The sequence below is a fragment of the Drosophila novamexicana genome, unplaced genomic scaffold, assembly GCF_003285875.2.
Source record: "Drosophila novamexicana strain 15010-1031.04,08,12 unplaced genomic scaffold, DnovRS2.1 tig00001831-arrow-arrow-pilon, whole genome shotgun sequence".
Lineage (NCBI taxonomy): Eukaryota > Metazoa > Arthropoda > Insecta > Diptera > Drosophilidae > Drosophila > Drosophila novamexicana.
Genome location: NW_020824897.1, coordinates 127,161 through 153,645, shown reverse-complemented (window position 1 = coordinate 153,645; position 26,485 = coordinate 127,161). Strand labels below are relative to the sequence as shown.

At 38.3% G+C, this 26,485-nt stretch overlaps 1 protein-coding gene across 1 annotated transcript in view; it reads left to right on the top strand.

The window, feature by feature from the left end:
- LOC115768533 overlaps positions 1-26,485 on the top strand; it is a gene marked incomplete at its 3' end in the record, with an annotated part of 155,994 nt that overhangs the window by 53,443 nt on the left and 76,066 nt on the right. The window contains exon 3 of the mRNA XM_030713122.1: positions 20,831-21,018. Within this exon, the coding sequence (XP_030568982.1) occupies positions 20,831-21,018 (188 nt within the window). The remainder of the gene's footprint in view (positions 1-20,830; positions 21,019-26,485) is intronic.

The window sequence follows — 26,485 nt, the reverse complement described above, 5'->3', positions numbered from 1 at the left end:
AGAAAACGTGCTTTGACTTTCCTCGTATCAGCGTCAGCAAGCTGAAGTTCCAAGAATTTCTGTATACAAGTTATCACCCAGCCCGCAAGGCAATTCTTATTGCAATCATAAACAACATTTCAGTATAAGTCCAAGCTATCCCAATTACTTAGCCCTTTCAGACTTATTAGACCCGTTTTAATCACTACGTCCACTTAACGCGCATCTGCAGCTCTGCTATCATAAATATCCAGATTCCCGGTTCTAACATAAACATAACAGCGCAACCACTTAACATAAAGATTTATATTCTCATGCGCAATTTATAACGTAAACTAAAGGCCCAGTCTCTAGAACGCAATTTCTAACGTAAACATGACTCAAAGCGTCTAGCTTTCGCAAGCCACCCCCGCGAGCTTTTAAACTTTAAGGAAAGAAGCTTTAGCATAAACACAGCTGATTCGCAGCATAAGATCACCGCGAGCTTTTGAGCTTTAAGAGAATAAGCTTTATCATAACCATATCTGACTTGCAGCATAAGTTCTCAATTGTACTTTAGTTCTAATCTTGGACTCAAATAAATCGGAAGCCTTCAGCCTCCCACTTTAAAACATATTTTTTCCAATTAGTAGCCACTAATCGGTTAATTGGCGCCCAACGTGGGGCTCGCGATTATAAACACAAAAAAGGATAATTAAAAGAAACAAAATCCTTAGTGATTCGCGAGTGAGCAAAAGTGCCGATTTACCAGTCCAAGATTGTCTCAAAAGAGCATTAAAAATTTTCTAAGAACGAAAATATCGAGTGCGTCTTCAAGAAACATTAAAAATTTCCGACGAACGGAAATACCCTGTTTCTGAAAACTTGAAGAGTAGTGAAAATACCCTGAGATGTAAATATTGATTGTTCACAAGACTTGAAAGTGAAATCAAATTTTCCCATTCAAGTTAAATGAAAATATTCCAATAAATTAATCGATCAAAGAAGCGAAACAAATATTTTCCCCAGCAAAAATTTTTTCACCAATCAAAAACTTTTAACCAAATAAAAAATATCACGTCAACTTGAGACCCCCATAAAGAGAAGACCCTAAAACCCAGAAGGAAGGAAGACTTGAACGACATATGTATAATCACCCATAGAGAAAGATCTTTTACGTGAGCCATCATCATTTACTTTAAAAATAAATTTTTTTTACTTAAGTTTAAATTTGTGTAAGCATTTGTTAGAATAATAAGTGTTATAAACTGGATAACCATATAGAAAGTTTTATTGAAGGTTTTCAATATTAAAAAACGGCTAACAATAATAACTTGACAGCTGATTTGGTAGCTCGGTTGATTGCAACTGAGACCAGAGCGCTTCAAGAGCATATTGCAGAATTGAAGTTACAAATCACTCTCTCATCTAATAATGAACAAGAATATAAGATAACTGAAATAAATTACCTTATTCGTTGCGATGAATCTTTTGATGTTATCAAGTCCATACCAGAATTCTCAGGCAGCTATAATGCATATGTTAGTTGGCGCGATGCCGCTTGCTGTGCCATGCAAATGTATAAAGAAGAAAGTAGAAAGTACGTAGGTGCTTTCAAATGTGCAATTTGCACACAAGCAAAAACTGGGAGCTGTCAAAGCCAGTGCTGCCAATGTCAATGCCGAGTTGCCGACAAAAATAGCAGTCAGCTTAAACAACGTTCAGGCTTCCATGGCAAATAAAAACTTAAAAAACGATAACGTCCCTGGTACCCATGCATACAACACACGCAGCAACACCTGCTCCAGTCATGCAGTGTTTAGCAATATTCCACCGCCAACTAACCCCGAAGTCAACAGCAATCAAGTACACGGTCTTCTAGCCCCGCTCACTGAAGCAAGTAGATCTTCACCTGATTACATGAACGAGGTTCACGCGTACACTTCTGAGGGATGGGGACAGTCGAACCAGCTACAACTACAACAACACGGCATTGTGTGCACAACAGCAACCACAACAACTACAACCACCGTGTCCTCAAGCAGCGGCTGCAGGACCTCTGCCTCCAATGGTACAAGCTGTGCCGCACTGGAGCCCTCTGGAACACACCGCAAAAGCACCAATGAAGCATTCCAGCTTATCCCAGTAGAAACATATAGCGCCCAGAGATCTTTCCCGGCAGCTGCGTCTTGCAGCGGTCTTTGCAGCCAAATCCCTGCTCTGCACCCTCTAAAGAGCAAAGGTAATATGCCAGCCTTCCAAGAAGCGCTGGTCAATTGGCAAACGACTAAAACAAAAAAACGACAAGGAACAACACTAAAGGCCGGAGCCATCAAAAAAGGGAAAGTACCCACAAAAAACGGGAAAACCAGCAAGGCAGGAGAAAGTTCAACTGCTCCCAGTGCCTCCCTGACAAATGGAAACAGATATGCTCCACTTGCGCCTCTGGAAGAAGCCTCTGACATCGAAGGCGACGAGATTGAAATTGCAGATGAAGCTCCGCCAGCTCGTCCCGAACCTCATCCTGAAAAAAAGGTCCCTAAGCCCAGGCCCATAACACTTCCTGGAGTTAACGACATCGTCGCAATGGAACAGACACTTGACCAGGCAGCTGGCCCAGATGCCTACGAATTTAGGGTCTCTCCCTCCGGCACGCTGAGAATATACGCGAAAGATTCCGACACTCATAGAGCCATTATTCGCAAACTCACTGAGGTCAGGGTCCAGTTCACGCACTTCTGTCTCAAGGAGGACAGACCATATCGCGTAGTCGTCAAAAACTTGGCCGCTTCTACTCCCAGAAGCCAAATCGAAAATGTCTTTGCAATACACGGCCACGTTGTAAAACAACAGGGACGCGCTTCTAATTAGCAAGGTTGGTCGTCAAAGGGTCTAAGTTGAGCTTCCGAGAAAGAATAAAAGCATCAGGCAATGTTATCGCTGCTATGAGTTCGACCACACAAAAAACTATTGCCTCAAAAAGCCCATATGTGGACGGTGCGGCCAACCCCACTGGACCAACTCGGAGCAATGTCAGGCCAAAACGGTGGCAGGCCTGCGATGCTCAAACTGTGATGGGAACCATGCTGCTTATTATAAAGGATGCAAAGCATTCCAGCAGCGCTTGAATGCCCGACAACCGGCCATCAATGTTGCCCTCCCGGCACGACACAACCAACAGGAACCTGCACGGCGCATCAACTCGCAGTTCGTACCCTCCCGAATTGTGCAACAAGGCCTGTCGTATGCTGACGCGTTGCGGCCAGGACGCAACACGTACCAGCAAAATGCACAAGCGTGCCAACCCCCTGTGTGCAATCAGCCCACCGCTACAACAATGCAGCCCCAATACCTCCAGCATGGATCTCAGGGGCAAGACACGTCCCTCGGAAGTATCCTTCAAGGACTCCAGCAGTCGATCGCAGCACTGAATGCAGCAGTCACAAGTATCCTGGTCAGCATCAAGGAGCTGAAGGACGCGCAAGCTCCACAGCTCGGTCTTCCCACTCACCGCAAATAGTGGCTGCCCAGATGCGCCTCGGATCGTGGAACGCTCGTAGCATCATACAAAATGCAAACGAGCTCAAACTGTTTTTGAGAAAACATGAAATAGACATCATGCTTGTCTCAGAAACCCACCTACACGCCGGCCTGTACTTCGCCATGGAGGGATATGTTTGCTACCGTGCGGATCACCCAGCAAATCGAGCCAGAGGAGGTGCTGCGGTGCTTGTCAAGCAGAACTTGGTGCACTACCAACTATCTCAGGTGACTTCCAGCGCAACACAAATGGCTGCTATTATGGTGGGGACTCCTTTGGGCGAAATACCTGTAGCTGCAGTGTACTTACCACCAATTCTATCCTGGAGCCGAGCTGGATTCGATTCTCTCCTTGATCAATTTGGTCATAAATTCATCGTTGGAGGTGACTTTAACCCCAAACACCGGCTGTGGGGAAGCTACAGAGCTGACAACAGAGGCATTGCGCTACATGAAGCGCTCACCAGCTGCTCAGCCCAGGTCTTGGCCACCGGGAGACTTCTATATATACAAGGGTATTCCCAACAGCTTAATATCAGTTCGCGAAGAGTATGAGCTTTCATCTGACCATCTACCCTTACTTGCAACGGTATCTACGTCTGCTCAAAGGACTGTAAAAAAGCGAAGGCTTGTCACCCCCCAGTCGAACATACAACGCTTCAAAGCTGAACTGAATGGCATGATTGATCTAAGCATGCCAATCTTGACAGCCGAGGATGCCGACGCTGCAGTTCAAACCCTGCTGTATCAAATACATACCGCGGCTGCCAACGCTGCGCCAGCACAAATGTATTTTACGCCTACAAGCCAACCTACGAGGACGCTTCCCCCCATCGTTGAAGGCCTTCTTTGCCTGAAAAAGCGGCTGAGGAGGGAGTACGTCCGGACCCAGGACCCCAGAATCGATAGGATCTATCGCCGTATCGCCAACAGAGTCAGAAAGGAGTTGACCTTACTGAGAAGAAAAGCCACAGACACCATGCTGGAGGAAGCAACGGCAGACGAGAGCTCCAAATTCGCACTGTGGAAACTTACCAGTCGATACAAGCGGCAAATTGCACCAAAGTTTCCCGTTCGACATCCCGATGGCACCTGGGCCAGGTCGCCAATGGAAAGAGCCGAAGCCTTCGCCTGTAACCTGGAGGAGCGTTTCAACCCGTTTGAGACCGCATCGCATAGAAGGATACAGCGTGTCGCGCAAATCCTGGAGGCGCCGCTACAAACGGCACTCCCTTTATCACCAATCACCTTCCAAGAAGTAAAGCAGGAGATAAAGAGCCTAAAAAACAACAAAGCCCCTGGGGAAGATCGGTTGGACAACCAGACAATTAAGCTATTGCCATACAAGGCGGTGCTTTTTCTCGTAGCCATTTTTAATGCAACTCTTCGGCTAGGTCATTTTCCAGTAGCCTGGAAGAAGGCGCATATCATTATGTTGCACAAGAGCGGAAAATCCCCTAAACTGGACTCTTATCGCCCCATCAGCCTCCTGCCTACCTTTGGCAAGATACTGGAAAGGTGCATCCTTAGAAGGATCCTGGATACTCCGGAAATAAAACGCTTAATCCCGAAGTTCCAGTTTGGGTTTAGACTGAAACACGGTACCCCTGAGCAACTCCATCGGGTCACAAATTTTATTTTGGACGGCTTTAACAGGAAGGAGTATGTGGTGGCAGCATACCTCGACATCTAACAAGCTTTTGACCGGGTGTGGCACGCAGGACTCCTCTCCAAGATTAAGGGCAAATTGAATCCGCAGCTCTTTAACATCATTGCGAGCTTCTTGAACGAGAGGACATTTAGAGTGGTACAGGATGGCATAGCCTCTCATACCAAACGCATAAGAGCGGGAGTTCCACAAGGTAGCGTTTTGGGTCCCACTCTTTACAGCCTCTTCACGCACGATATGCCCAAGGCAAGCGAAATACCCCTCGTCAGTCGGCAGGATTTCCTGGTGGCTACGTTTGCTGATGACACGGCAATCCTTGCCAAGAATAATTGCGTCTACGAAGCAACAGACATCCTGCAAGAGTATCTGAAACGCTTCGAAAACTGGGCTTGCAGGTGGAATATCTCTGTGAACCCCCAAAAATGTGCTACGGTCACTCACACCCTGCGCAAGGACTCCTCCCCTGGACTTTTTCTTCATGGCGAGCTCTTAGAGCAGGTGCGTGGCCATAAATACCTAGGGATAACACTCGACAGACGACTTACGTTCAAAAAACATGTCACCGAGGTAACCAACAACTTGAAAAGCAAAATAAGGCGTCTGAGCTGGCTGCTAAACTCAAACAACAAACTCTCGCTCCGAAATAAAGTCCAAATATATAAAGTAATACTTGCCCCTGCATGGCGATATGGACCCCAGGTATACGGAATTGCCGCGAAGACGCACCTTAACAAACTTCGCATCATGCAGGCCAAGATCTTGCGAAAAATCTCTGGAGCCGAATGGTATATTCGAACACGAGACATTGCAAAGGACCTTAATGTTGCTATGGTAGGAGACCTTATTAACCAACAAACAGCAAGTCACTTATGTAAGCTCCGCAACCACCCTAACGTCTTGGCAAGAAACCTGCTAAGGAGGCGAAGAAGGAGGCTTGAAAAGTGTTATCCTATAGACCTGGCCAAACGCCGACTATAATGAAGCAAAATTAACATGTACATATATATACACATTGTAAATATTTAACTTAAGCTTTCATTACCCAAAACCCACGCGGATAAAAGTTGCTAAAAGTGAAAAGTAACAGAAAATTAGCAAAAATAAAAGTAACTTAAAACCAAAAAAAAAAAAAACGTAGGTGCTTTAACAATATTAAGAAATAAAATAACAGGTAAAGCTAATGACATCTTGATTAATCACGGTACCGGCACAGCAACCTAACAAACTTATGCGTATCAATAACCTCGAGGAAGACCATTTTTTAGAAGAAGAGGGGGAAAACTCCCCTTCATTTTCAGAATACACAAAAAAATAAATAAAATTTTAAAAATATTAATTGACACCGGTGCCACCGCTAGTTATATAACAGAGGGTATATACGATAACGCAGAAGAATTAGTTATAAAAAAAAGAATTAAAACTGTAAATGGCTACAGTATCATAACTCATTTTCATAACATAAACATATTTGGCAAACGCCACAGATTTTATGATATTAATAATCTAGACACAGATCTATTATCCGGTTATAATGTACTGAAGGAGATTAAGACAGTAATCGACTTGTCAAAGGGAACTTTGTTTTATAATAACAAAAAGGAAACTATTAATTTTACAAAACATGTCCAACAAACGGTTGGCCATTTAAAAAGTTCAGACGAAGCCTATAACGTTGCTTCGTATTTGAACTACCAAAGTGGGAAATGTAAATCATTTTCTGAATTTAATGTATCCGATTCAGAATCATCGTCTTTAAGTGACGCTGATAACCCACGTATCGAAAAAACTAAAGTTGACGATATTCTTAATGAAGGAAATCTAAAGAAATTAAAACTCAAAAAGAGCAGACGTCGAAAGATGTCGGTATCCTCTACAACAAGTTCTTCTTTATGCAAAATAAATCATTCCATTAATGAAATGGATAATTTGAATATCCTTAAGCAACAAGTCGTTCAACAAATAGAAACAAAGCATTCTCAGATTCAAGCATGTCTCCCTTTTAGAACAGATATTAGAGGAGAAATAAGAACATTAAACGAAAAGGCAATTTATAGTAAACAATATCCTTATCCTCATTCAGCTAACAATTTTGTTAGTCAGGAAATAAACAGGATGTTAAATGGAAATATAATAAGGCCCAGCAGAAGTCCTTATAATGCCCCGGTATGGGTAGTAGGGAAAAAAGGTTTTAATGAAGATGGATCGCCTAAGAATCGATTGGTAATAGATTTTAAGAAACTGAATAACGATACAATTCCTGATAGGTATCCAATGCCTGACCCTTCAGTCATTCTATCCAACCTAGGCAAAGCCAAAATGTTTTCGACAATTGACATAGAATCGGGATTTCATCAGATTCTAATGAAAGAAGAAGACATCGAAAAAACAGCTTTTTTCCATTAACAATGGAACAATTTAACAATTTCTTCGTTTGCCATTTGGGCTTGCGAACGCGCCAAGCATCTTTCAGAGAGCAATGGACAATATATTACGTGAAAAAATCGGAAAAACTTGTCACATTTATATGGACGACATAATAGTTTTTTCAAATACCACGGAACAACATTTTGATGATTTACAAGAAATCATTGAAATTCTATTCAAAGCAAACATGAAAATATCCTTGGAAAAATCAAAATTCTTTAGAAAAGAAATAGAATTTTTATGATACATAGTATCATACAATATCATTAAAACTGATCCGAAAACAATAGAATCAATCATGAAATACCCTCCTCCTAATAATTTAAGGGAATTACGAGATTTTCTTGGCTTAACAGGCTACTACAGGAAGTTTGTAAAAAACTACGCGACTATTGCAAAACCACTCACTAAATTTTTACAGGGACATAACGGTATGGTTTCAAAACATATGTCCAAAAAACAGAAATATCTCTAGACGAATAAGCAATCTCTGCGTTTGAAAACTTAAAATCACACTTGATTACAAACATCGAACTAACTCAGCCAGATTATACAAAAAAGTTCGTCCTCACCACAGGCGCTTCCGACATCGCCATAGGCGCCGTCCTTTCACAGGAAAACAAACTAATCACATTTGTTTCAAAAACCTTAAATAAAACAGAATGAAATTACGCCACAAATGAAAGGGAACTATACGCCATTGTATGGGCATTAAAAAACCTTAGGAACTACTTGTATGGTGTTACAAATTTAGAAATCCAAACAGACCATCAACCACTTTCTTTTGCAGTTTCTGCACGAAACCCTAACTCAAAAATGAAAAGATGGCATGCTTTCATAGAAGAATTTTCCCCTAAAATATTTTACAAACCAGGATCTACCAATATCGTCGCTGACGCGTTATCAAGGGTAATGATCAATCATATTTCCAATGAAAGTAATTTCGTGTCCGAAGAAGAACCGTCGTCCGATAATGAAACCATCCATTCAACCTACAGTAGTTATAAAAGCGTAATTGACGAAACACACAAACCATTGAACCAATTTAAACAACAATTACTTGTTTCTAAAAACAACATAACAATTCATGAAAAATATGAAGCTTTCAACAAAACAAGACATATTATAGAATACGACACAGTGCACAATTTAATAATCATACTTATAGAATTTCTTCAACCAAACCTGACTACAGGAGTTCATTGCAGTCTCGAAGATTTATACGAAATCCAAAACTCATTAAAAAACACTTTTAACAACAAATTTTTATTTACTAAAAAGTTTGTCCTAGACATCGAAAATAAAAATGACCAAGAAATTATAATAGAAGAAACACATGCTCGTGCTCATAGAGGTTTGGACGAAAATCTTAAGCAAATTCTCAAATACTATTATTGGCCAACATTATATAAAACCCTTAAGCAACACATACGCTACTGCAAAATTTGTAATAAAAATAAATATTACAGAAACCCTAAGCAAATTCCTATTTCTGAAGCCCCTATTCCGGAGAGAGAAGGTGAACAATTACATACTGACATTTTTTATGCTCAAAAATTACCATTCTTGACATGCCTAGACGCATATTCTAAATTTTTAGTGATTAAGGAAATCAATGACAAATCAGATATGGCAAACAAAGTGTTGGAACTTATCCAAACTTTTCCTTTCGCTAAATCCATAATGATGGACAACGAACCTACGTTTTCCTCGACACAATTAAAATCGTCCATGTCTCGTTCAGGTATAGCGATTTATAATGTAGACCCCAGACACAGTTTAAGCAACGGTCAGGTAGAAAGAGTTCATTCAACAATTATCGAAATTTCTCGTTGTATTCAAGAAGAATACAATATAAGGGATCATTCCGAAGTCGTATACCGAGCAGTTAAAGAGTATAACAACACAATTCAATCGACAACTCAACAAAAACCAAAAACCAACTCAACCATTAACAAAATAAAACACCCAAAATTGTCAGAAAAATTAAAATCAGCCCAAGCCAAAATGTTAGAGTACCATAACAAAAAGAGGTCACCAAAAAATTACCAAGTAGGTGAAATAATTTATGAAAAAATACATAGCGAACGAAACAAACTACAACCTAGATTTAAAAAACAGGTAGTTAAAGAAGACTTAGGAAAAAAGTCAAAATAAACAATAGGGATCGTATTATTCACAAAGACAATATCAAATTCTAACCTATTTTATGTTTTTTTTTTTTTTTAAATTTATTTTTAGAATGCACATTTGATGTATCTTATCTGTTATACTGCCGTTTTGCGGTGCAGACATTATTTATTATTCAAATGATGACTATGTCCTACTTGAGGATACAGAAATTCTTTTTTTATACGAAGCATACGGAGAAGTTTTTCATGTTACTAATCTAAGTTTTTATAACGATATTTTTGAAAAAGAATTAAATTTTTTTAAAAACAAAAACAATACAATTGATTGGGAAGTAACCTTGGAATTGCATTTAATCGAAACACTCCTTTTTGAACTTACACCTCACATTATTGCCAAACGTAGTATCAATGAACTAGGCACAATTTTTAAATGGATCACAGGAACACCAGACCATGATGACATGATAACTATCCAAACTAAAATCAATGAACTTGTTCAAAACAATAATAAGCAAAATCAAATCAATTCTGCAATTTTCAAAGAAAGACTAAAAGACTAAAATCACAAATCTTTTAAGAGATATTAAATTTAATCAGGAATTATTTATGAAAAAATATCGACTTAAGTTGTTGTCACTTGACCTACAAAATCTGCTGGATACTATCACATTTTCCAAAGCCAGAATATTGAATCCAAAATCTTAAATAAATAAGACGTGATAAATATATTTAATCACGAAACACTCAATATCACTCTAATCGATCTTTTAGACATTTCCTCTTTTTCGATCGTTTTATACCAAGGTTTAATCATAGTTTTTATAAAATACCCTACAATTAATTACAATTGTAAGTTATATCACGCTAAAGCCATATCCCAAACAGATGGAAAATTTTTCGTTAACGACAAAATTGCTAAATGTAATAACACGTTTTACATCATTGATAACTTTAAAAGAAAAATTTATAATAGTTTTGCCCACATTAATTTTGAACCAAACTGTTTTGTAAATCTCCCCAAAAAAAAATTTACAAGTTGTATAAAATTATCCGAAAAAAATAAACCAATAGAATTTATAACAGACGGCGCTATTTAAGTATCAGGCACAAACTGTATTAACGAAACCTGGCTTACAGGCATTTATCTTGTTACACCAATGTAAAAGAAAAAATTCTTAATTATGTAAAACACAATAAATTCACAAACTACTTAGTTAGTGAATATCAAGTTACTAATAATAATGAACTTCAATTAGAAAATACAAATATACTATCAAAAATTGTTATAAAATTAGAAAGTAATCATTCAAAAATAACTTTTTTATTATTTATACTACTTTTTATTTTTATTATGGTAAAGCTTCTTAAACGCTGCCCTTTAATAAATCTAAATCCCCTCAAAATACTGAAATTGAAATCGTCAAGTAATCAAAAGTACCAAAACACTCAAACTACAGAAACAGAGCTTGACATATTAAACCAATTGAACGAACAAATTGAATCTTTAAAAAGAAATTAAGAACCGGGGACGATTCTTTTTAAGAAAGGGAGGAGTTATCACCCAGCCAATTCTTATTGCAATCATAAACAGCATTTCAGTATAAGTCGCTATCCCAATTACTTAGCCCTTTCAGACTTATTAGACCCGTTTTAATCACTACGTCCACTTAACGCGCATCTGCAGCTCTGCTATCATAAATATCCAGATTCCCGGTTCTAGCATAAACATAACAGCGCAACCAATTAACATAAAGATTCATATTCTCATGCACAATTTATAACGTAAACTAAAGACCCAGTCTCTAGAACGCAATTGCTAACGTAAACATGACTCAAAGCGTCTAGCTTACGCAGGCCACCCCCGCGAGCTTTTAAACTTTAAGGAAAGAAGCTTTAGCATAAACACAGCTGATTCGCAGCATAAGATCACCGCGAGCTTTTGAGCTTTAAGAGAATAAGCTTTATCATAACCATATCTGACTTGCAGCATAAGTTCTCAATTGTACTTTAGTCCTAATTTTGGATTCAAATAAATCGGAAGCCTTCAGCCTCCCACTTAAAAACATATTTTTTTCCAATTAGTAGCCACTAATCGGTTAATTTACATGTACACACACACATTCATGGGCGTCTGCTTTGAACTCTATCAACAGCATTGCACTTGCGATTGTATTGTTTCCTGTGCTGCTATTTTAATTAGTTTTTTTCTCGTCGAAAATTAATAATTGGTATGGCTGCTTGGTAGAGGTGGCGATAAGTAGTGCGGTCTGTTGCGAGTTCGAACCCTACCGAGGCAATTTTTTTTTTATACCCTTGCAGAGGGTATTATAATTTTGTCGTGAAATGGGTAACGCATAGAAAGAGACATCTCCGACCCCATAAAGTATATGTATTCTTGATCAGCCTCAACAGCCGAGTCGATATAGCCATGTCCGTCTGTGCGTCTGGCTGTTTCTATGTGAACTAGTCTCTCAGTTTTGAAGCTATCTTAATGAAACTTTGCAGAAGTCCCTCTTTCTGTTGCACGCAGCACATATGTCAAAACCAGCTGGAACGGACCACTATATCATATAGCTGCCATAGGAACGATCGGTAAAAATTAAGTTGTATGAAAAAACATTTTCTTTTTCAAGATATCTTGACCAAACTCGACATTTATTAGTTTTACTATGCTCTTCATATAAATGCAGAATCCTATTAAGATCGGTACACTATATCATATAGCTGCCATAGGAACGATCGGTCGAAAATTAACTTATTGTATGGAACATTTTTTTTGTCATTCAAGATATTTTGATTAAACAAGGTATTTTTAGATTTCACTATGCTCCCTTGATATTTGCGAAATCTTATTTACATCGGACTATTATATCATATATCTGCCATAGGAACGATCGGTCGAAAACTAGGTTTTTGATTAAAAACCTTTTGTGTTTATCAAGATATCTTGCCCAAGCTTTGCATTTACTATTTTCCCTGTGCTTCCTAGATACGGGCAAGGCATTATAAGCATTATGAAAAGGTTGGGTCTGCAAGGGTATTAGATCTTCGGCGTGCCGAAGATAGCATTTCTTTCTTGTTTTATTTTTTGGTTGGTTGGTATGGTTGTTGAGAAGTGACGGCGGCAAGTAGTGCACTTAGTTGCGAGTTCGAACCTTGCCAAGGGAACTTATTTTTTTTATACCCTGAACCCATTAAAAATTGGTATAAGGGTATATTGTATTTGTGCAAAATCAAAATGTATGTAACAGGCAGAAGGAAGCATCTCCGACCACATAAAGTGTTCCCAACTAGGGGATACCCTGTACCCTCTTATCCCAACACCAAAAAGCAGGATTTTGATATCGATTTTTATCGATGGCTTGGAAACGGAGTAAGTTATCCATTTCCGGAAATAAACTCGATCTGCGCATGGATTAGGAGGACCTACATCTTTCAAGTCTCTAGCTCTTATAGTTCCTAAGATCCTTGCGCTCATACATACGAACGGGCGGACAGCCAGACGAGCATGGCTAGATCGACTGGGCTGTTGATGCTGATCAATAATATATATACTTAATGGGGTTGGAGATGCTTCCTTCTGCCTGTTACATACATTTTGCACAAATCAATATAACCTTTTAAACCATTTTCAATGGGTTCAGGGTATACAAATTATTGTGAAAATTGTGAAATATGTAAAGTGATAATGTATTAAATGTCTTGTGTATTTATGAAATTATGGTGGGTGAGATGAGGGTGAAAGGTTTGGGAGTTGGGTGGAGCTTTTATGGCCAACTCATCGTGGCGAGGGAAGATATTACGGGCGAAGAAAACGACACGGATCAGTAGTCAATCGACAATCAAACTTGGTATATGGCCCTCGGAAATTCAGATCAGATGCCATTTCAACCAAATCACGGCATTCCCTCCCCTTTCTATGTTGGTGTATTATTGTTATAAAGTTAACAAGTAAGAGGTTCTAGTCGGGAGCTCCCGACTAGGGGATACCCTGAACCCTCTTCTTCCAACACCAAATGCATATTTAATTTCTATTTTAGAAGCTATATGTCAAGTTTGGTGACTCTGGCTCTTATTACCAAAATTGCCCAAAAAACAGGATATCGATATCGATTTTCATCGATTGCTTGGAAACGGAGTAAGTTATTGATTATCGGAAACAAACTCGATCGGCGCAGGCACTAGGAGCACCTTCATTTTTAATTTCAAGTCTCTAGCTCTTATAGGTTCTGAGATCTTTGCGTTCATACATACGGACGGATGGACGGACGGACGAACGGACAGACAGACTGACATGGCTAGATCGACTCGGCTATTTATGGGGTCGGAGATGCTTCCTTCTGCCTGTTACATACATTTGGCTTTCGCACAAATACAATATACCCTTATACCCATTTTTAATGGGTTCAGGGTATACAAATTTGTGAGGTTTTTGTTGTTTGAAATATTTTTTCAGGTACATGTTCTAAAAAATATTTTGGATAATTGTTTACGAGTTTAGATGTGAGTTTTTATTTTGGTTTTTTTCTGATTTAGGTAGAGTAAGAATTTAGTGTAAATGCGACTGGCGGTCCAAGGTGAATATGGTTTTGATGATCTAGGTCTAGGTTCTAGGGGCCGGACAATGGATACTAGCATGTGAAGTGAGGGCGAAAGTAACTGCAAGTACCCCAGTCACACCCGTTTACAGCTGTCGAGCTTCCTCGCACCCCTTTAAAAAATAACGAAGAGCAGACAGGATACAAACCACCGCCGCGGTTGGGTTCCGCAGAGAAGTCAGCTTTAAATGTGGCATTGGCTCAAGCCTAGGCCACTTATAGGCAATCATTATCCAAAGGTATAAGTGATGCGATTAGGGAGCAGATCAGGGCCGGAATGCAGAGTATGATGTAACTCCTCAATGAAATGCTTCGTCCTAAGGGATAATTGTTGCAGCTGCACAGGAGGGTGAAAGCTCTGAATTTCGAATCGAATTTTTTGTTGTTAACACTTGCACAAACAATTCCCATTTATATATATACTAGCGGGCATAGCCCGGCCTTGCCTGTGGCACGTATCAAATTAATGTATTCAAAAAGCTTTGAAAATGATTTTGAAACTGATCGGACGGCAAACAAATAACTTTCATACAAACATTTTCCGCTAATTTACCACTGTTGCGGGTGCAATTTCCCAAAACGTATTCATTAAAAATCTTTGAATTGTACTTTTAACTCAGGATGCTTTGATCCTGCGAAAAATGTGAAACATGTCTCAAATGATTTTTCTTATGGATACTCAGAAATGAATCTAAACTCAAAACGTCACCCACCAAATCTTTTACCTCCATCTCCACCAAGGAGGAATACATTTTTGGAAAGGTGTGAAACACCCCTCATATGAATTTGAACAATAAACTTTGAAATTGGGTTTGAGGCCGATCGGATGGTAAGCAAAAAACGTGCACCTTTATCACATAAGGTAACTAGAGTGAAAATTAAAGCTTTCTAGCTCTTACGGTTTGGGCTGTGCGTTGATCACCAATCAGTCAAACAGTCAGTCAGTCAATCGTTCAGTCAGTCAGTCAGGACAAAAAAGTTTTATGTATAGAGATATGTATATAGTGACATATCCACACACCCACCATTTAACATAACTTAGCACATAAGCATAAGCACAAGTATAAACTTTTATAATATTGTAAACAAAGAGCTTGGTGATAACATCGACATTGATCAAGATCAAACTGTCCCCCTTTGGTAGACATCAATAATTCACCCTAAATATCACGCCACTGTCAATGTTCTCATAAGAGCACTATCCCACGCATAATTACTGACGCCGCTCAAACTTCACTCAATTTTGACTCAAGCTCTCTCAAAGCGAAGTTTGCTAAGCGGCCGCAACAGTTAGATAATGTAGTTCATATTGGGAAGCAAATCTGAATGTACTCAACCAAAGTAGCCGTTAGTGAAAATAATAAATTGAAATATTTTTTTTTAAAGTAACTGTACGTGTAAAACTTAATTGGCGCAGCCGGTAGGATACGTCGGGAAAAAGTAAAGATCGCTAAAGGATAATAAATTCCCAGATCTAACGCACAATCGCGACCGAAATTGTTGTCGGTGTGTAACAAATGTTTTCTCGAATACGTATCCGCACAAGAACCTTCGGTCACTAGTAGTCTAATAACATTGACCCTTTGGACAATAAAGCTACTACAGTTAATAACGCCTGGCTTTGCATATACTTTGATCCCTGCAATACGTTATTACTGCAATACTATATTACTACTAAGGCACACACACAAAAAAAAAAACATTAAAACAATAATCAATCACAAACAATAAACTAAATTAAATATACAAAGTGCAAAGGAATAAAAGTGCAAAATCAAAGAACTAAAAAGTTCAAAACTACAAACTAAAAAAAAAAAAATGATCCAAAACAAAAATAAAAGTGTATTACACTAAGATGACCATGGAATTATCAGAACAACACCTCAACTTGGCCCTTTCACAACTAAGACAGGTGCCAAGTTTTGACGGTTCAACGGAAAACCTCAACGCTTTCATTATCCAACGCTTTATCCAACCCGAGATGTTAGTCAACACAGCATCTTATACGGATCCATAGATTTGCAAGTCACTGGAGATGCTCAAAGAGTTTCAGCAGCCAACACTTGACAGGAACGCATTGATTAAAGAGTGTAAAGTGCAAACACCATTTAAAGAACTCCTTCGACGCCCATACAACACGAATTACCAGGGAATCTTGAAAATAAATCTTATGTTATATTAAACAAGTTATCGTTAGCAAATATATCTAGCAATACAACAATTTACACAAATGCCATGAATAACACAATCAAAGATGTAATTAGAAAAAATTACCAGATAGGCTTTTCATTACGTCGACACAAAAATTAAAGCAAGTAGCTCAAAGAGAGAGATTATATGAAAATAGTGTAACTGATAAACCTTAAACTAGTAATGTTCAGGGAAATCAAAATAACAATCGTAGGAACATGGGAAATTATCAGCAAAATGCTAACCCAACCACCACCTCAATTGGCTATTCCAACACGAATCACAGTTACCACGTACATAATAAACAGCATAATAATTCAGAAGACAATCAGAAAGCTCACCACGAGTTCCAACAGAAATTAAGTCAAGGTAGATCCCAGAATACCTCAAATTATCAAAATCAGTCCCATTCACGCTTGAATGCGCCAAACCCTCCGACTAAACGTCAAAGAGATAGTAACAGTGGGCAGATGAAAATGGATACATCCGAAAATGTTCGTCAGCAAGCCTCGGAACAAACAGAAGAAATCCATTCATAAAATTGATTATGAATGACGAAGTTCTAAAATGTGTCATTGACACAGGTTCAACCATAAATCTAATGAAAACAAACCGCTTAAATTTTCCAGTTTACAACGAAACATTAAAGGTTCACACCATAAATGGTGTTATCGAATTAAAACAAAGCATACGATTAGGAGCAATCAAAATTTGTCCGAGTAAATTTTATATTCACGACTTCTCAGAGCATTATGATGTTCTGATTGGGAGAGAATACCTTGAAGCATGTCATCGACTATGCACAAGTATCCGTAACCTTAGGAGAATTTAACTTTTGTTTTAGATATAATGACGAAGAGGACATGACCACATGACCATCCACCCTCAACAGAGGACAGACCATTTAACTTCGCTATTAATAACGAATTAATAGAAAACAATGAGTTTAGGCTTGAGCACCTAAGCTCAGAAGAAAAAGAAAAAATTAAAAAAGTTGTACATGGATATCGTGATATCCAGTACCATGAAGGTGACAATTTGACTTTCACTAGTACAATTAATCACAATATTTTAACAAAGCATGAGGACCCAATTTACAAGCGTCCATACAAATATCCTCAAATATACGATTAGGAAGTAAATAAACAAAGAAGCGTTATGATAAAACAAAATAGCATACGTAAATCCAAATCCCCTTACTGTTCACCAGTAATAAACGTTCCAAAGAAAAACGATGCATCTGGAAAGCAAAAGTTCCAGTTAGTCATAGATTACCGTAATCTCAATGAATTAACTATTAATGATAAATACCCTATCGCGATCATGGATGAAATATTACACAAACTTGGAAAATGTCAATATTTCACAACCTTTGATCTAGCCAAAGGCTTCCACCAAATCCAAATGGATCCTGGTTCAATGCCCAAGACCGCATTTCCGACTAAACAAGGCCATAACGAGTACACTCGCATGCCATTTGGTCTTAAGAATGCACCTGCAACGTCCCAACGTTGTATGAACAATCTCTTATAAGATTTAATTTTTAGGGATTGAATACTACTTAGACGGCAGTATTATTTTTATACCCTGAACCCATTGAAAATGGGTATAAGGGTATATTGTATGTGTGCAAAATGCAAATGTAACAGGCAGAAGGAAGCATCACCGACCCCAAAAAGTATATATATTCTCGATCAGCATCAATAGCCGAGTCGATCTAGCCATGTCCGTCTGTCTCTCCGTCCGTCCGTCCGTCCGTATGTATGAACGCAAGGATCTCAGAACCTATAAGAGCTAGAGACTTGAAATTTTAGATGTAGGTGCTCCTAGTGCCAGCGCCGATCGAGTTTGTTTCCGATAATCGATAACTTACTCCGTTTCCAAGCAATCGATAAAAATTGATATCGACATCCTGTTTTTTTTAGCAAATTAGGCAAATAATAAGAGCTAGAGCCACCAAACATGATATGTTGCTTCTAGAATATTATAGATGTCATTCATTTCATACCTATCGCCACCTCCCCGCTACCACCACAGAGCTATAAATCAAGTTAATAATCCAACTTTTATTGCCAACCAATTTTAAACACGATTTAAATGCAATTGACTTTTTTTCAGAATACACAAATATTCTATGGTACAATAAGATATACTGTAGAAAATTACATAAAGATCGGCTATGAAAAACTAAAGTTATATGCAACAGCTCAATTGAATGGGGCAGCAGCTTTAAGAATTTCTGTATACATGTACACACACACACTATTTATTTTTTAATTTATTCGGTGCTGGAATAAGAGGGTTCAGGGTATTCCCTAGTCGGGAGCTCCCGACTAGAACCTCTTTCTTGTTTCCACTTCATTGAAGGAACTCATTTTGTCGCTACAAACAGTATTTGAGAAGCTTAGAGAAGCTAACTTAAAACTAAAGTTGGATAAATGCGAGTTTTTGAGAAAAGAAACTCTCGGTCACATCATCACAACCTAGGGTATAAAACCAAATTCAAACAAAATACAAGCAATTGTCAAATTCCCAATTCCAGAAACCCCAAAAGAAATTAAATCATTTCTAGGATTATGTGGTTTCTATAGGAAATTTATTCCAAATTTCGCTAATATAGTAAACGCATAGAAGGAGACATCTTCGACCCCATAAAGTATATATAATCTTGATCAGCATCAACAGCCAGGTCGATATAGCAATGTCCGTCTGTCCGTCTGTCTGTTTCTATGCGAACTAGTCCCCCTCTGCAGGTCCCTCTTTCTGTTGCACGCAGCACATACGTCAAAACTAGCTGGATCGGACCACTATATCATATAGCTGCCATAGGAACGATTGGTCGAAATATAAGTTGTATAAAAAAATACTTGTTTATCAAGATATTTTGATCAAACTCGGCATTTATTAGTTTTACTATGCTCCTCATATATATGCAAAATCCTATAAGATAGGACCACTATATCATAAAGCTGCCATAGGCACGAGCTGTTGAAAATTAAGTTGTTGTATGGAAAACTTTTTTGTCATTCAAGATATTTTGATTAAGCACGGCATTTAAAGATTTGACTTTGCTCACTTCATTTGCAAAATGTTATTTACATCGGACTTCTATATCATATATATGCGCCATAGGTTTTTGATTAAAGACCTTTTTTCTTATCAAGATATCTTTACCAAACTCGGCATTGAATATTTTCCCTGTGCTTCTTAGTTATGGGCAAAGCACAATGAGCATTATGAAAAGGTTGGGTCTGCAGGGATATTAGATCTTCGGCGTGCTTTCTTTTCTTTTATTATTGTTTTATTAAGTATGCTACGTTAAGTTATATAAATACTGTAAGTAAATTGGATACTTGAAATAAGTCAATATTATAAAAAATGATATTTAAGCCAACGTTATAAACCAATACTTATCTTCAATAATACTATAAATAACGAGTGCAATGCATTCATATTTAATTAATCCATGCCCATAGCCAACCCCTATCGATGATTTGAATGGGATTTGTTCGGTTCACAGCTCAAATCGGAAGTTATGATCAACCTTACGAAATTAATAATTTTAGAAAAGGATTGTTAGTTCAACGGATATGAAGTCGATAAATGATTATAGCTCCCAATGCGATGTAGCCCAATGATTCCCATTTAGACGTTCAAAGCGCCAGAGACACAAAATAAAAAATTTGTAATAAATAAAAAATAAATAAATAAAGAAAATGGTAAATAATTCATATCACTAAACTTGACATGTAGCTTCTAGAATAGTATATATATTTGCATTTGGTGTTGGAAGAAGAGGGTTAAGGGTATCCCCCAGTCGGGAGCTCTCGACTAGAACCTCTTACTTGTTAGCCTTTAGCTCGTGAACAATCAGTGCGGAGCTAAAATTTTTGATCACAGATGATTGGGAACGAATCATGAGACACATTTATTTGAAAGATGATATTTCACGAGGAGTGGCGAAATTAAATTAAAATATTAATTCGTCTTTAGTAGATTTGCTTGCAATATAGGGTGTACGCTTTGAAGACTTATCGAAGCCTTCCCTTGCCCCCTCCCGTTCTTCACTCTTTTGTCATATTGCTTATTACACACACTTGGTGAATTATTTATGCCCTTGAAACAGAAAAGGATCGGACTTTAAGTACCGATGATATGAAAAGTCCCAGCGGTAGCGTAGCCTGTGCATCCAAAGCCAAAGATTGAGCTTTGGGATTTCCCCTAGTTTACCACGCCTGTCTAGAGCCCTATTGATTTTGATATGTATAATATTATAAAAAAATTACTAAATATGTATTAATGTAAAAACAAAAAAAAAGTTGTACATTCACAGTCCCGAGGATGTTCCTTATTTTAATGCTGTAGGATACCTTATTTCTACAAGGCCGACAGTACACAATTTTAATGTCGAAGAGATACACAACAATGATGATGTAATCCATGAAAGTATAACCCAGCGAATGTGCAAATTTCCGATGGAAAACAACAGTTCAATTTTCGTTTACAGGTAAGAGCGTAAATCATTTTTCAAAACTACACGTTTAATTCTTTTTACCTGGTGGTTTGTTAAAACAGCGGAACTGAGTATAAAATAAATGCATAATTTTATTTTTACGTTTGTTGGGTAAGATGCATACAGTTCAAACTTTTTATTAAATTTTAATGTGAACAATATGTATTTCTGGATATTAAATGCAATTGGCAATCATCTCGTCTACTTAATTTTGATTTATTTTAGCATTATTTGATGAATTTTTAGCTTTGAGTGAGGTAATTAATGTACATATAGCTATTAAGAATTCAGACAGCTGAGCTTTTGAGATTTTCAGAAAACCCCTAAAGCCAAGTTGTGCGTGTTAAAGCTTCAAATCCTACGTGCTCTGATATTGTGCACGAAAGAATATATTCTAACAAGTAAGAGGTTCTAGTCGGGAGCTCCCGACTAGGGGATACCCTGAACCCTCTTCTTCCAACATCAAATGCATATATATATTCTATTTTAAAAGCTATATGTCAAGTTTGGTGACTCTAGCTCTAATTATTGACCAAAATTGCCCAAAAAACAGGATATCGATTTTTATCGATTGCTTGGAAACGGAGCAAGTTTTCGATTATCGGAAACAAACTCGATCTGCGCGGGAACTTAGAGCATCTACATCTAAAATTTCAAGTCTCTACATCTAAAATTTTAAGTCTCTTATAGGTTCTGAGATCCTTGCGTTCATACATACGGACAGACGGACGGATGGACGGACGGACGGACGGATGGACGGACGGACAGACAGACGGACATGGCTAGATCGACTTAGCTATTGATGCTGATCAAGAATATACATACTTTATGGGGTCAGAGATGCTTCCTTCTGCCTGTTACATACATTTGGATTTTGCACAAATACAATATACCCATTTTTAATGGGTTCATGGTATAAAAAGTACATTAGCCGGCTGAATAACCCATACTTTCAAATATATATTCTGCAATCAGCCGCTTGTTGGTGTCTGTGATAACATTGTGGATTACCAAAGCCCACCGGGAGATCCTGTCGGTCCACCTAACAACATGCAGAAGGGTTTATAAGTGATATTATGCCCTATTCAAGGGGTTACTAGCTTTTTGCGGTTGATATTTTCCGCAGGGGTGAAGATATTCGGAGGACGTGAACTTCTAGAGTTGCTCTAAACTATGCTCGTCGGATTTGTCGTGGGTCTTTTCCTTTCTCTTTTAGATATCACTCCTATACTAGGCGGGAGCTCCCGACTATGGGATACCCTGAACCCTCTTCTTTCAACACCAAATGCAACTCGCGCTCGTTTGCTTTGCTATTAATAAAAATAACAGCTACACCAATATCTGAGTCTTTATAAGAAAAAAATGATTAAAATAGCACCACAGTAAAAAATATAATCGCAATTGCTATGCTGTTGAGCATGAATGTGTGTATGTATTCTTGGATTCGCGCTTGCTGCCGCTGATACGAGTGTTTCTGTGTTTGTTTACCGATCTTGATAAAATTTTCTACATTAGATCTTATTGTGCTATAGAATATTTATGTGTTCTCAAAATGACAGTTGCATTTTAATTGTGACTTATAATAGTGGGTATTATAATGGGTTCAGGGTTCAGTTTATAAAAGGATAAAGGACCAATATTGTGTATTCGAGCTGTACCCACTTACAGAATAAAAGTAACTGAAAACGGCGGACTGTAACGTGAGAATTCTAGTAGCTACGGTGCCATCGATCCCCATTTTTTTATACCCTGAACCCATTAAAAATGGGTATAAGGGTATACTGTATTTGTGCAAAATCCAAATGTATGTAACAGGCAAAAGGAAGCATATCCGACCCCATAAAGTATATATATTCTTGATCACCATCAATAGCCGAGTCGATCTAGCCATGTCCGTCTTGCCGTCCGTCCGTCCGTATGTATGAACGCAAGGATCTCAGAACCTATAAGAGCTAGAGACTTTAAATCTTAGATGTAGGTGCTCCTAGTGCCTGCGCCGATCGAGTTTGTTACCGATAATCGATAACTTACTCCGTTTCCAAGCAATCGATAAAACTTGATATCGATATCCTGTTTTTGAGCAATTTTGGTAAATAATAAGAACAAGAGGCACCAAACTTGACATATAAGCTATAGAATATATATATTCATTTGATGTTGGAAGAAGAGGGTTCAGGGTATCCCCTAGTCGGGAGCTCCCGACTAGAACTTCTTACTTGTTACCCTTCCCACCTTGGTAACTTGGTAACCCCTTAACTAATGTTTTATTCAATTCAACATATTGTTTGACTTTAGCATTAGATCGTACCGGCGTCGGACCTTACTATACAATTTATCGGTACATTTTTATACAAATAAATTTCATATGTTATATTCATATTCAAACCTAATTAATGTGTAACAGAGCAGTGTTTAATTATTTAAAGAAATAGAAGTACACAAACATTCTGGGTGTGATAAACCCGATTAAATAATTCGTTCGCTAATAATAGGCGTTCTCACTTTATGATATATGTAGGGCCCCTCGAAGTTGCAGTTGATGTGGTGTCTTAAAGTTGTCTGTTGCTGATAATGCCTTTAGGTACTCATGGGAAATTCCTTTGTGGACTGCTCTTCTTTTTTCCTTGTGTCACATCTATGCTTTACGTATGGTATGCACGACACAACAACTCACTCAGTTTGAGCAGCAGATATACATGAAGCGATTCAAAGGGGCGGGCGCAAACTTCTGGTTAAGCCAACTTCGCTTCAGACGGTGTGAGTATGGGGCTCAGGAACGTTTTATGCAAACCGGCCGATAGCTGAGGTAAGTGGCATCTGCTAGCGCTCCCTGTAAGATGTGAATCTATTTTAAACAGTACCACCTGCCTCTCATGGTATCATCTTTTCAATCACTATATTACGTTCGCGTCTCAATCGGGAGTATTGTTTAGCCAAAAACGTTTGCCTTCAATTTTAATAACAACAGAAAAAGCTTAACAAATGTTATCTTGGAAAATTTAAATACAAAATAAGTACACGATATGCTCTCGCAACTACGCAACTAATACGCACCTCCAGCTGAATTTGTCGCTTGTAATATCTAACGGAACTAAGGCGTGATTGCTACTTTTATTCTTTGATGTCTTTTCTTGACGGATCGTGCATCAGGTGCAAATGGAAACTGGTACGAAAAGATGCTCGAAGCGTGCAAGCGAGACGAGGCTGACCGCCTCGAGAGATAATACTCTCCTTCAGCTGCTGGGTATATAAAACTTAATAACAAGAATTTATTTATTCAATCTTACTGGCTCCCACAAATTGGATTTATGACGATAAAATGTCAAAATCCTTAAAAGTCGCTTCCTTGTGAGGTGACGTTGCCAAGTGCCCTACCGTCCCCGACTGAAGGCCCGCAACCTTCAACATTGATAACATAGCGGCTGAAATCTGAGGTATGCTGTGGACACAAGTTCGGTCCCCGAATATGTGACATCGCAAGGAGAAGAACCAGCAGCATGTGATATAACAGAATTTATATCTTTTACAAAAAGAGTAAAGGTCTACGATGACTGCTAGAAGTATAGTTAACCTATTGAGGCAATCAACCTCAGCATGACTTTTAAGCTTCAATAGCTTCACCAGTAAAAGGTCATGGTGCACGGACTCAAATGCCTTACTGAAGACGGTGTAAATGACATCAGTTTGCGTCGTAGAAAGGAAAGCATAATTTACCAACGAAGTAAATTCATGCAGGTTGGTCGTGCATGAGTGAAACTTTACGAACCCATATTGTGTGGGGGAGACAACGGCTTGGTGTAAAAACTGCAAAATCTAAGTAATCATTTTTTTTATACCCTGAACCCATAAAAAATGGGTATAAGTATTTGTGCAAAATCCAAATGTATGTAACAGGCATAAGGAAGCATCCTCGACCCCATAAAGTATATATATTCTTGATCAGCATCAATAGCCGAGTCGATCTGGCCATGTCCGTCTGTCTGTCCGACCGTTTGTCCGTCCGTCCGTATGTATGAACGCAAGGATCTCAGAACCTATAAGAGCTAGAGACTTGAAATTTTAGATGTATATGCTCCTAGTTCCCGCGCAGATCGAGTTTGTTTCCGATGAACGATAACTTACTCCGTTTCCAAGCAATCGATAAAAATCGATATCGACATCCTGTTTTTTTAGCAAATTGGATAAATAATAAGAGCTAGGGCCACCAAACATGATATGTTACTTCTAGAATATTAAAGATATTTCAAGTATCTTTCATTTCATACCTATCGCCACCTCCCCGCTACCACCACAGAGCTATAAATCAAGTTAATAACCCAACTTTTATTGCCAACCAATTTAAACCACAATTTCAATGCAATTGACTTTTTCAGAATACACAAATATTCTATGGTACAATAAGATATACTGTAGAAAATTTCATAAAGATCGGTTAAGAAAAACCAAAGTTATTTGCAATTGCGCAATTGAATGGGGCAGCAACTTTAAGAATTTCTGTATACATGTACACACACACATTCATGCGCGTCTGCTTCGCATTCTAATAGCATTACCATGCTATCTTTGCATCTTTTTTTTGTAATGCTATTTAAGTTCCTTTTTTTGTCATAAGTACTTAATTGTTAGTGGGGCTGTTGAGTAGAGGCATATCAAGTGGTGCGGTCTGTCGCGAGTTCGAGTCCTACCGGGGAAAGTATTATTACTGTTTTTTTTTTTTTTTTGCTGGTGTGGCTGTTGAGTAGAGTCGACAGCAAGTAATACGGTCAGTTGCGAGTTCGAGCCCTGCCAAGGGAACTTTTTTTTATTAATTTATTTGGTGTTGGAATAAGAGGGTTCAGGGTATCCCTTAGTCAGGAGCTCCCGACTAGAACCTCTTACTTGTTTTGTAATTTTATTTTAGTTTCTTTTTAATCATAAGTACTTAATTGTTGAGTAGAGTCGACAGCAAGTAATGCGGTCAGTTCCGAGTTCGAGCCCTGCCAAGGGAACTTTTTTTTATTAATTTATTTGGTGTTGGAATAAGAGGGTTCGGGGTATCCCCTAGTCGGGAGCTCCCGACTAGAACCTCTTACTTGTTTCAAATAATTTAGGGATAGCGAATAGTTTAGTAATACAACTGTAACATGTTTCATAAGACTTTACAAATGATATGAGAAGCCTCTAAAGAGATGTAAATACAGTAGATTCAAACGATAGATTAAAGAGCTTTAGCGAAGGACGAAGAAGGGAAACACTAGTATAATATATTGGACCTACTGCACGGTCGTCATGTAATATATTGGACGTTAAGTTAATAAGTTGATATAGTCCACTTTAAACAGAAACACGTCCAGTTCTTTGCTTTGTCTTTTATTGATTATATATAAGAATTCATATAATATCTTCTTAGCGAAAGCTGCGCAACTTCGCTGCCAGTAAACGCCGGCAGAGCCGCTGATAGTAGCGGTACATGGGCGAGAAT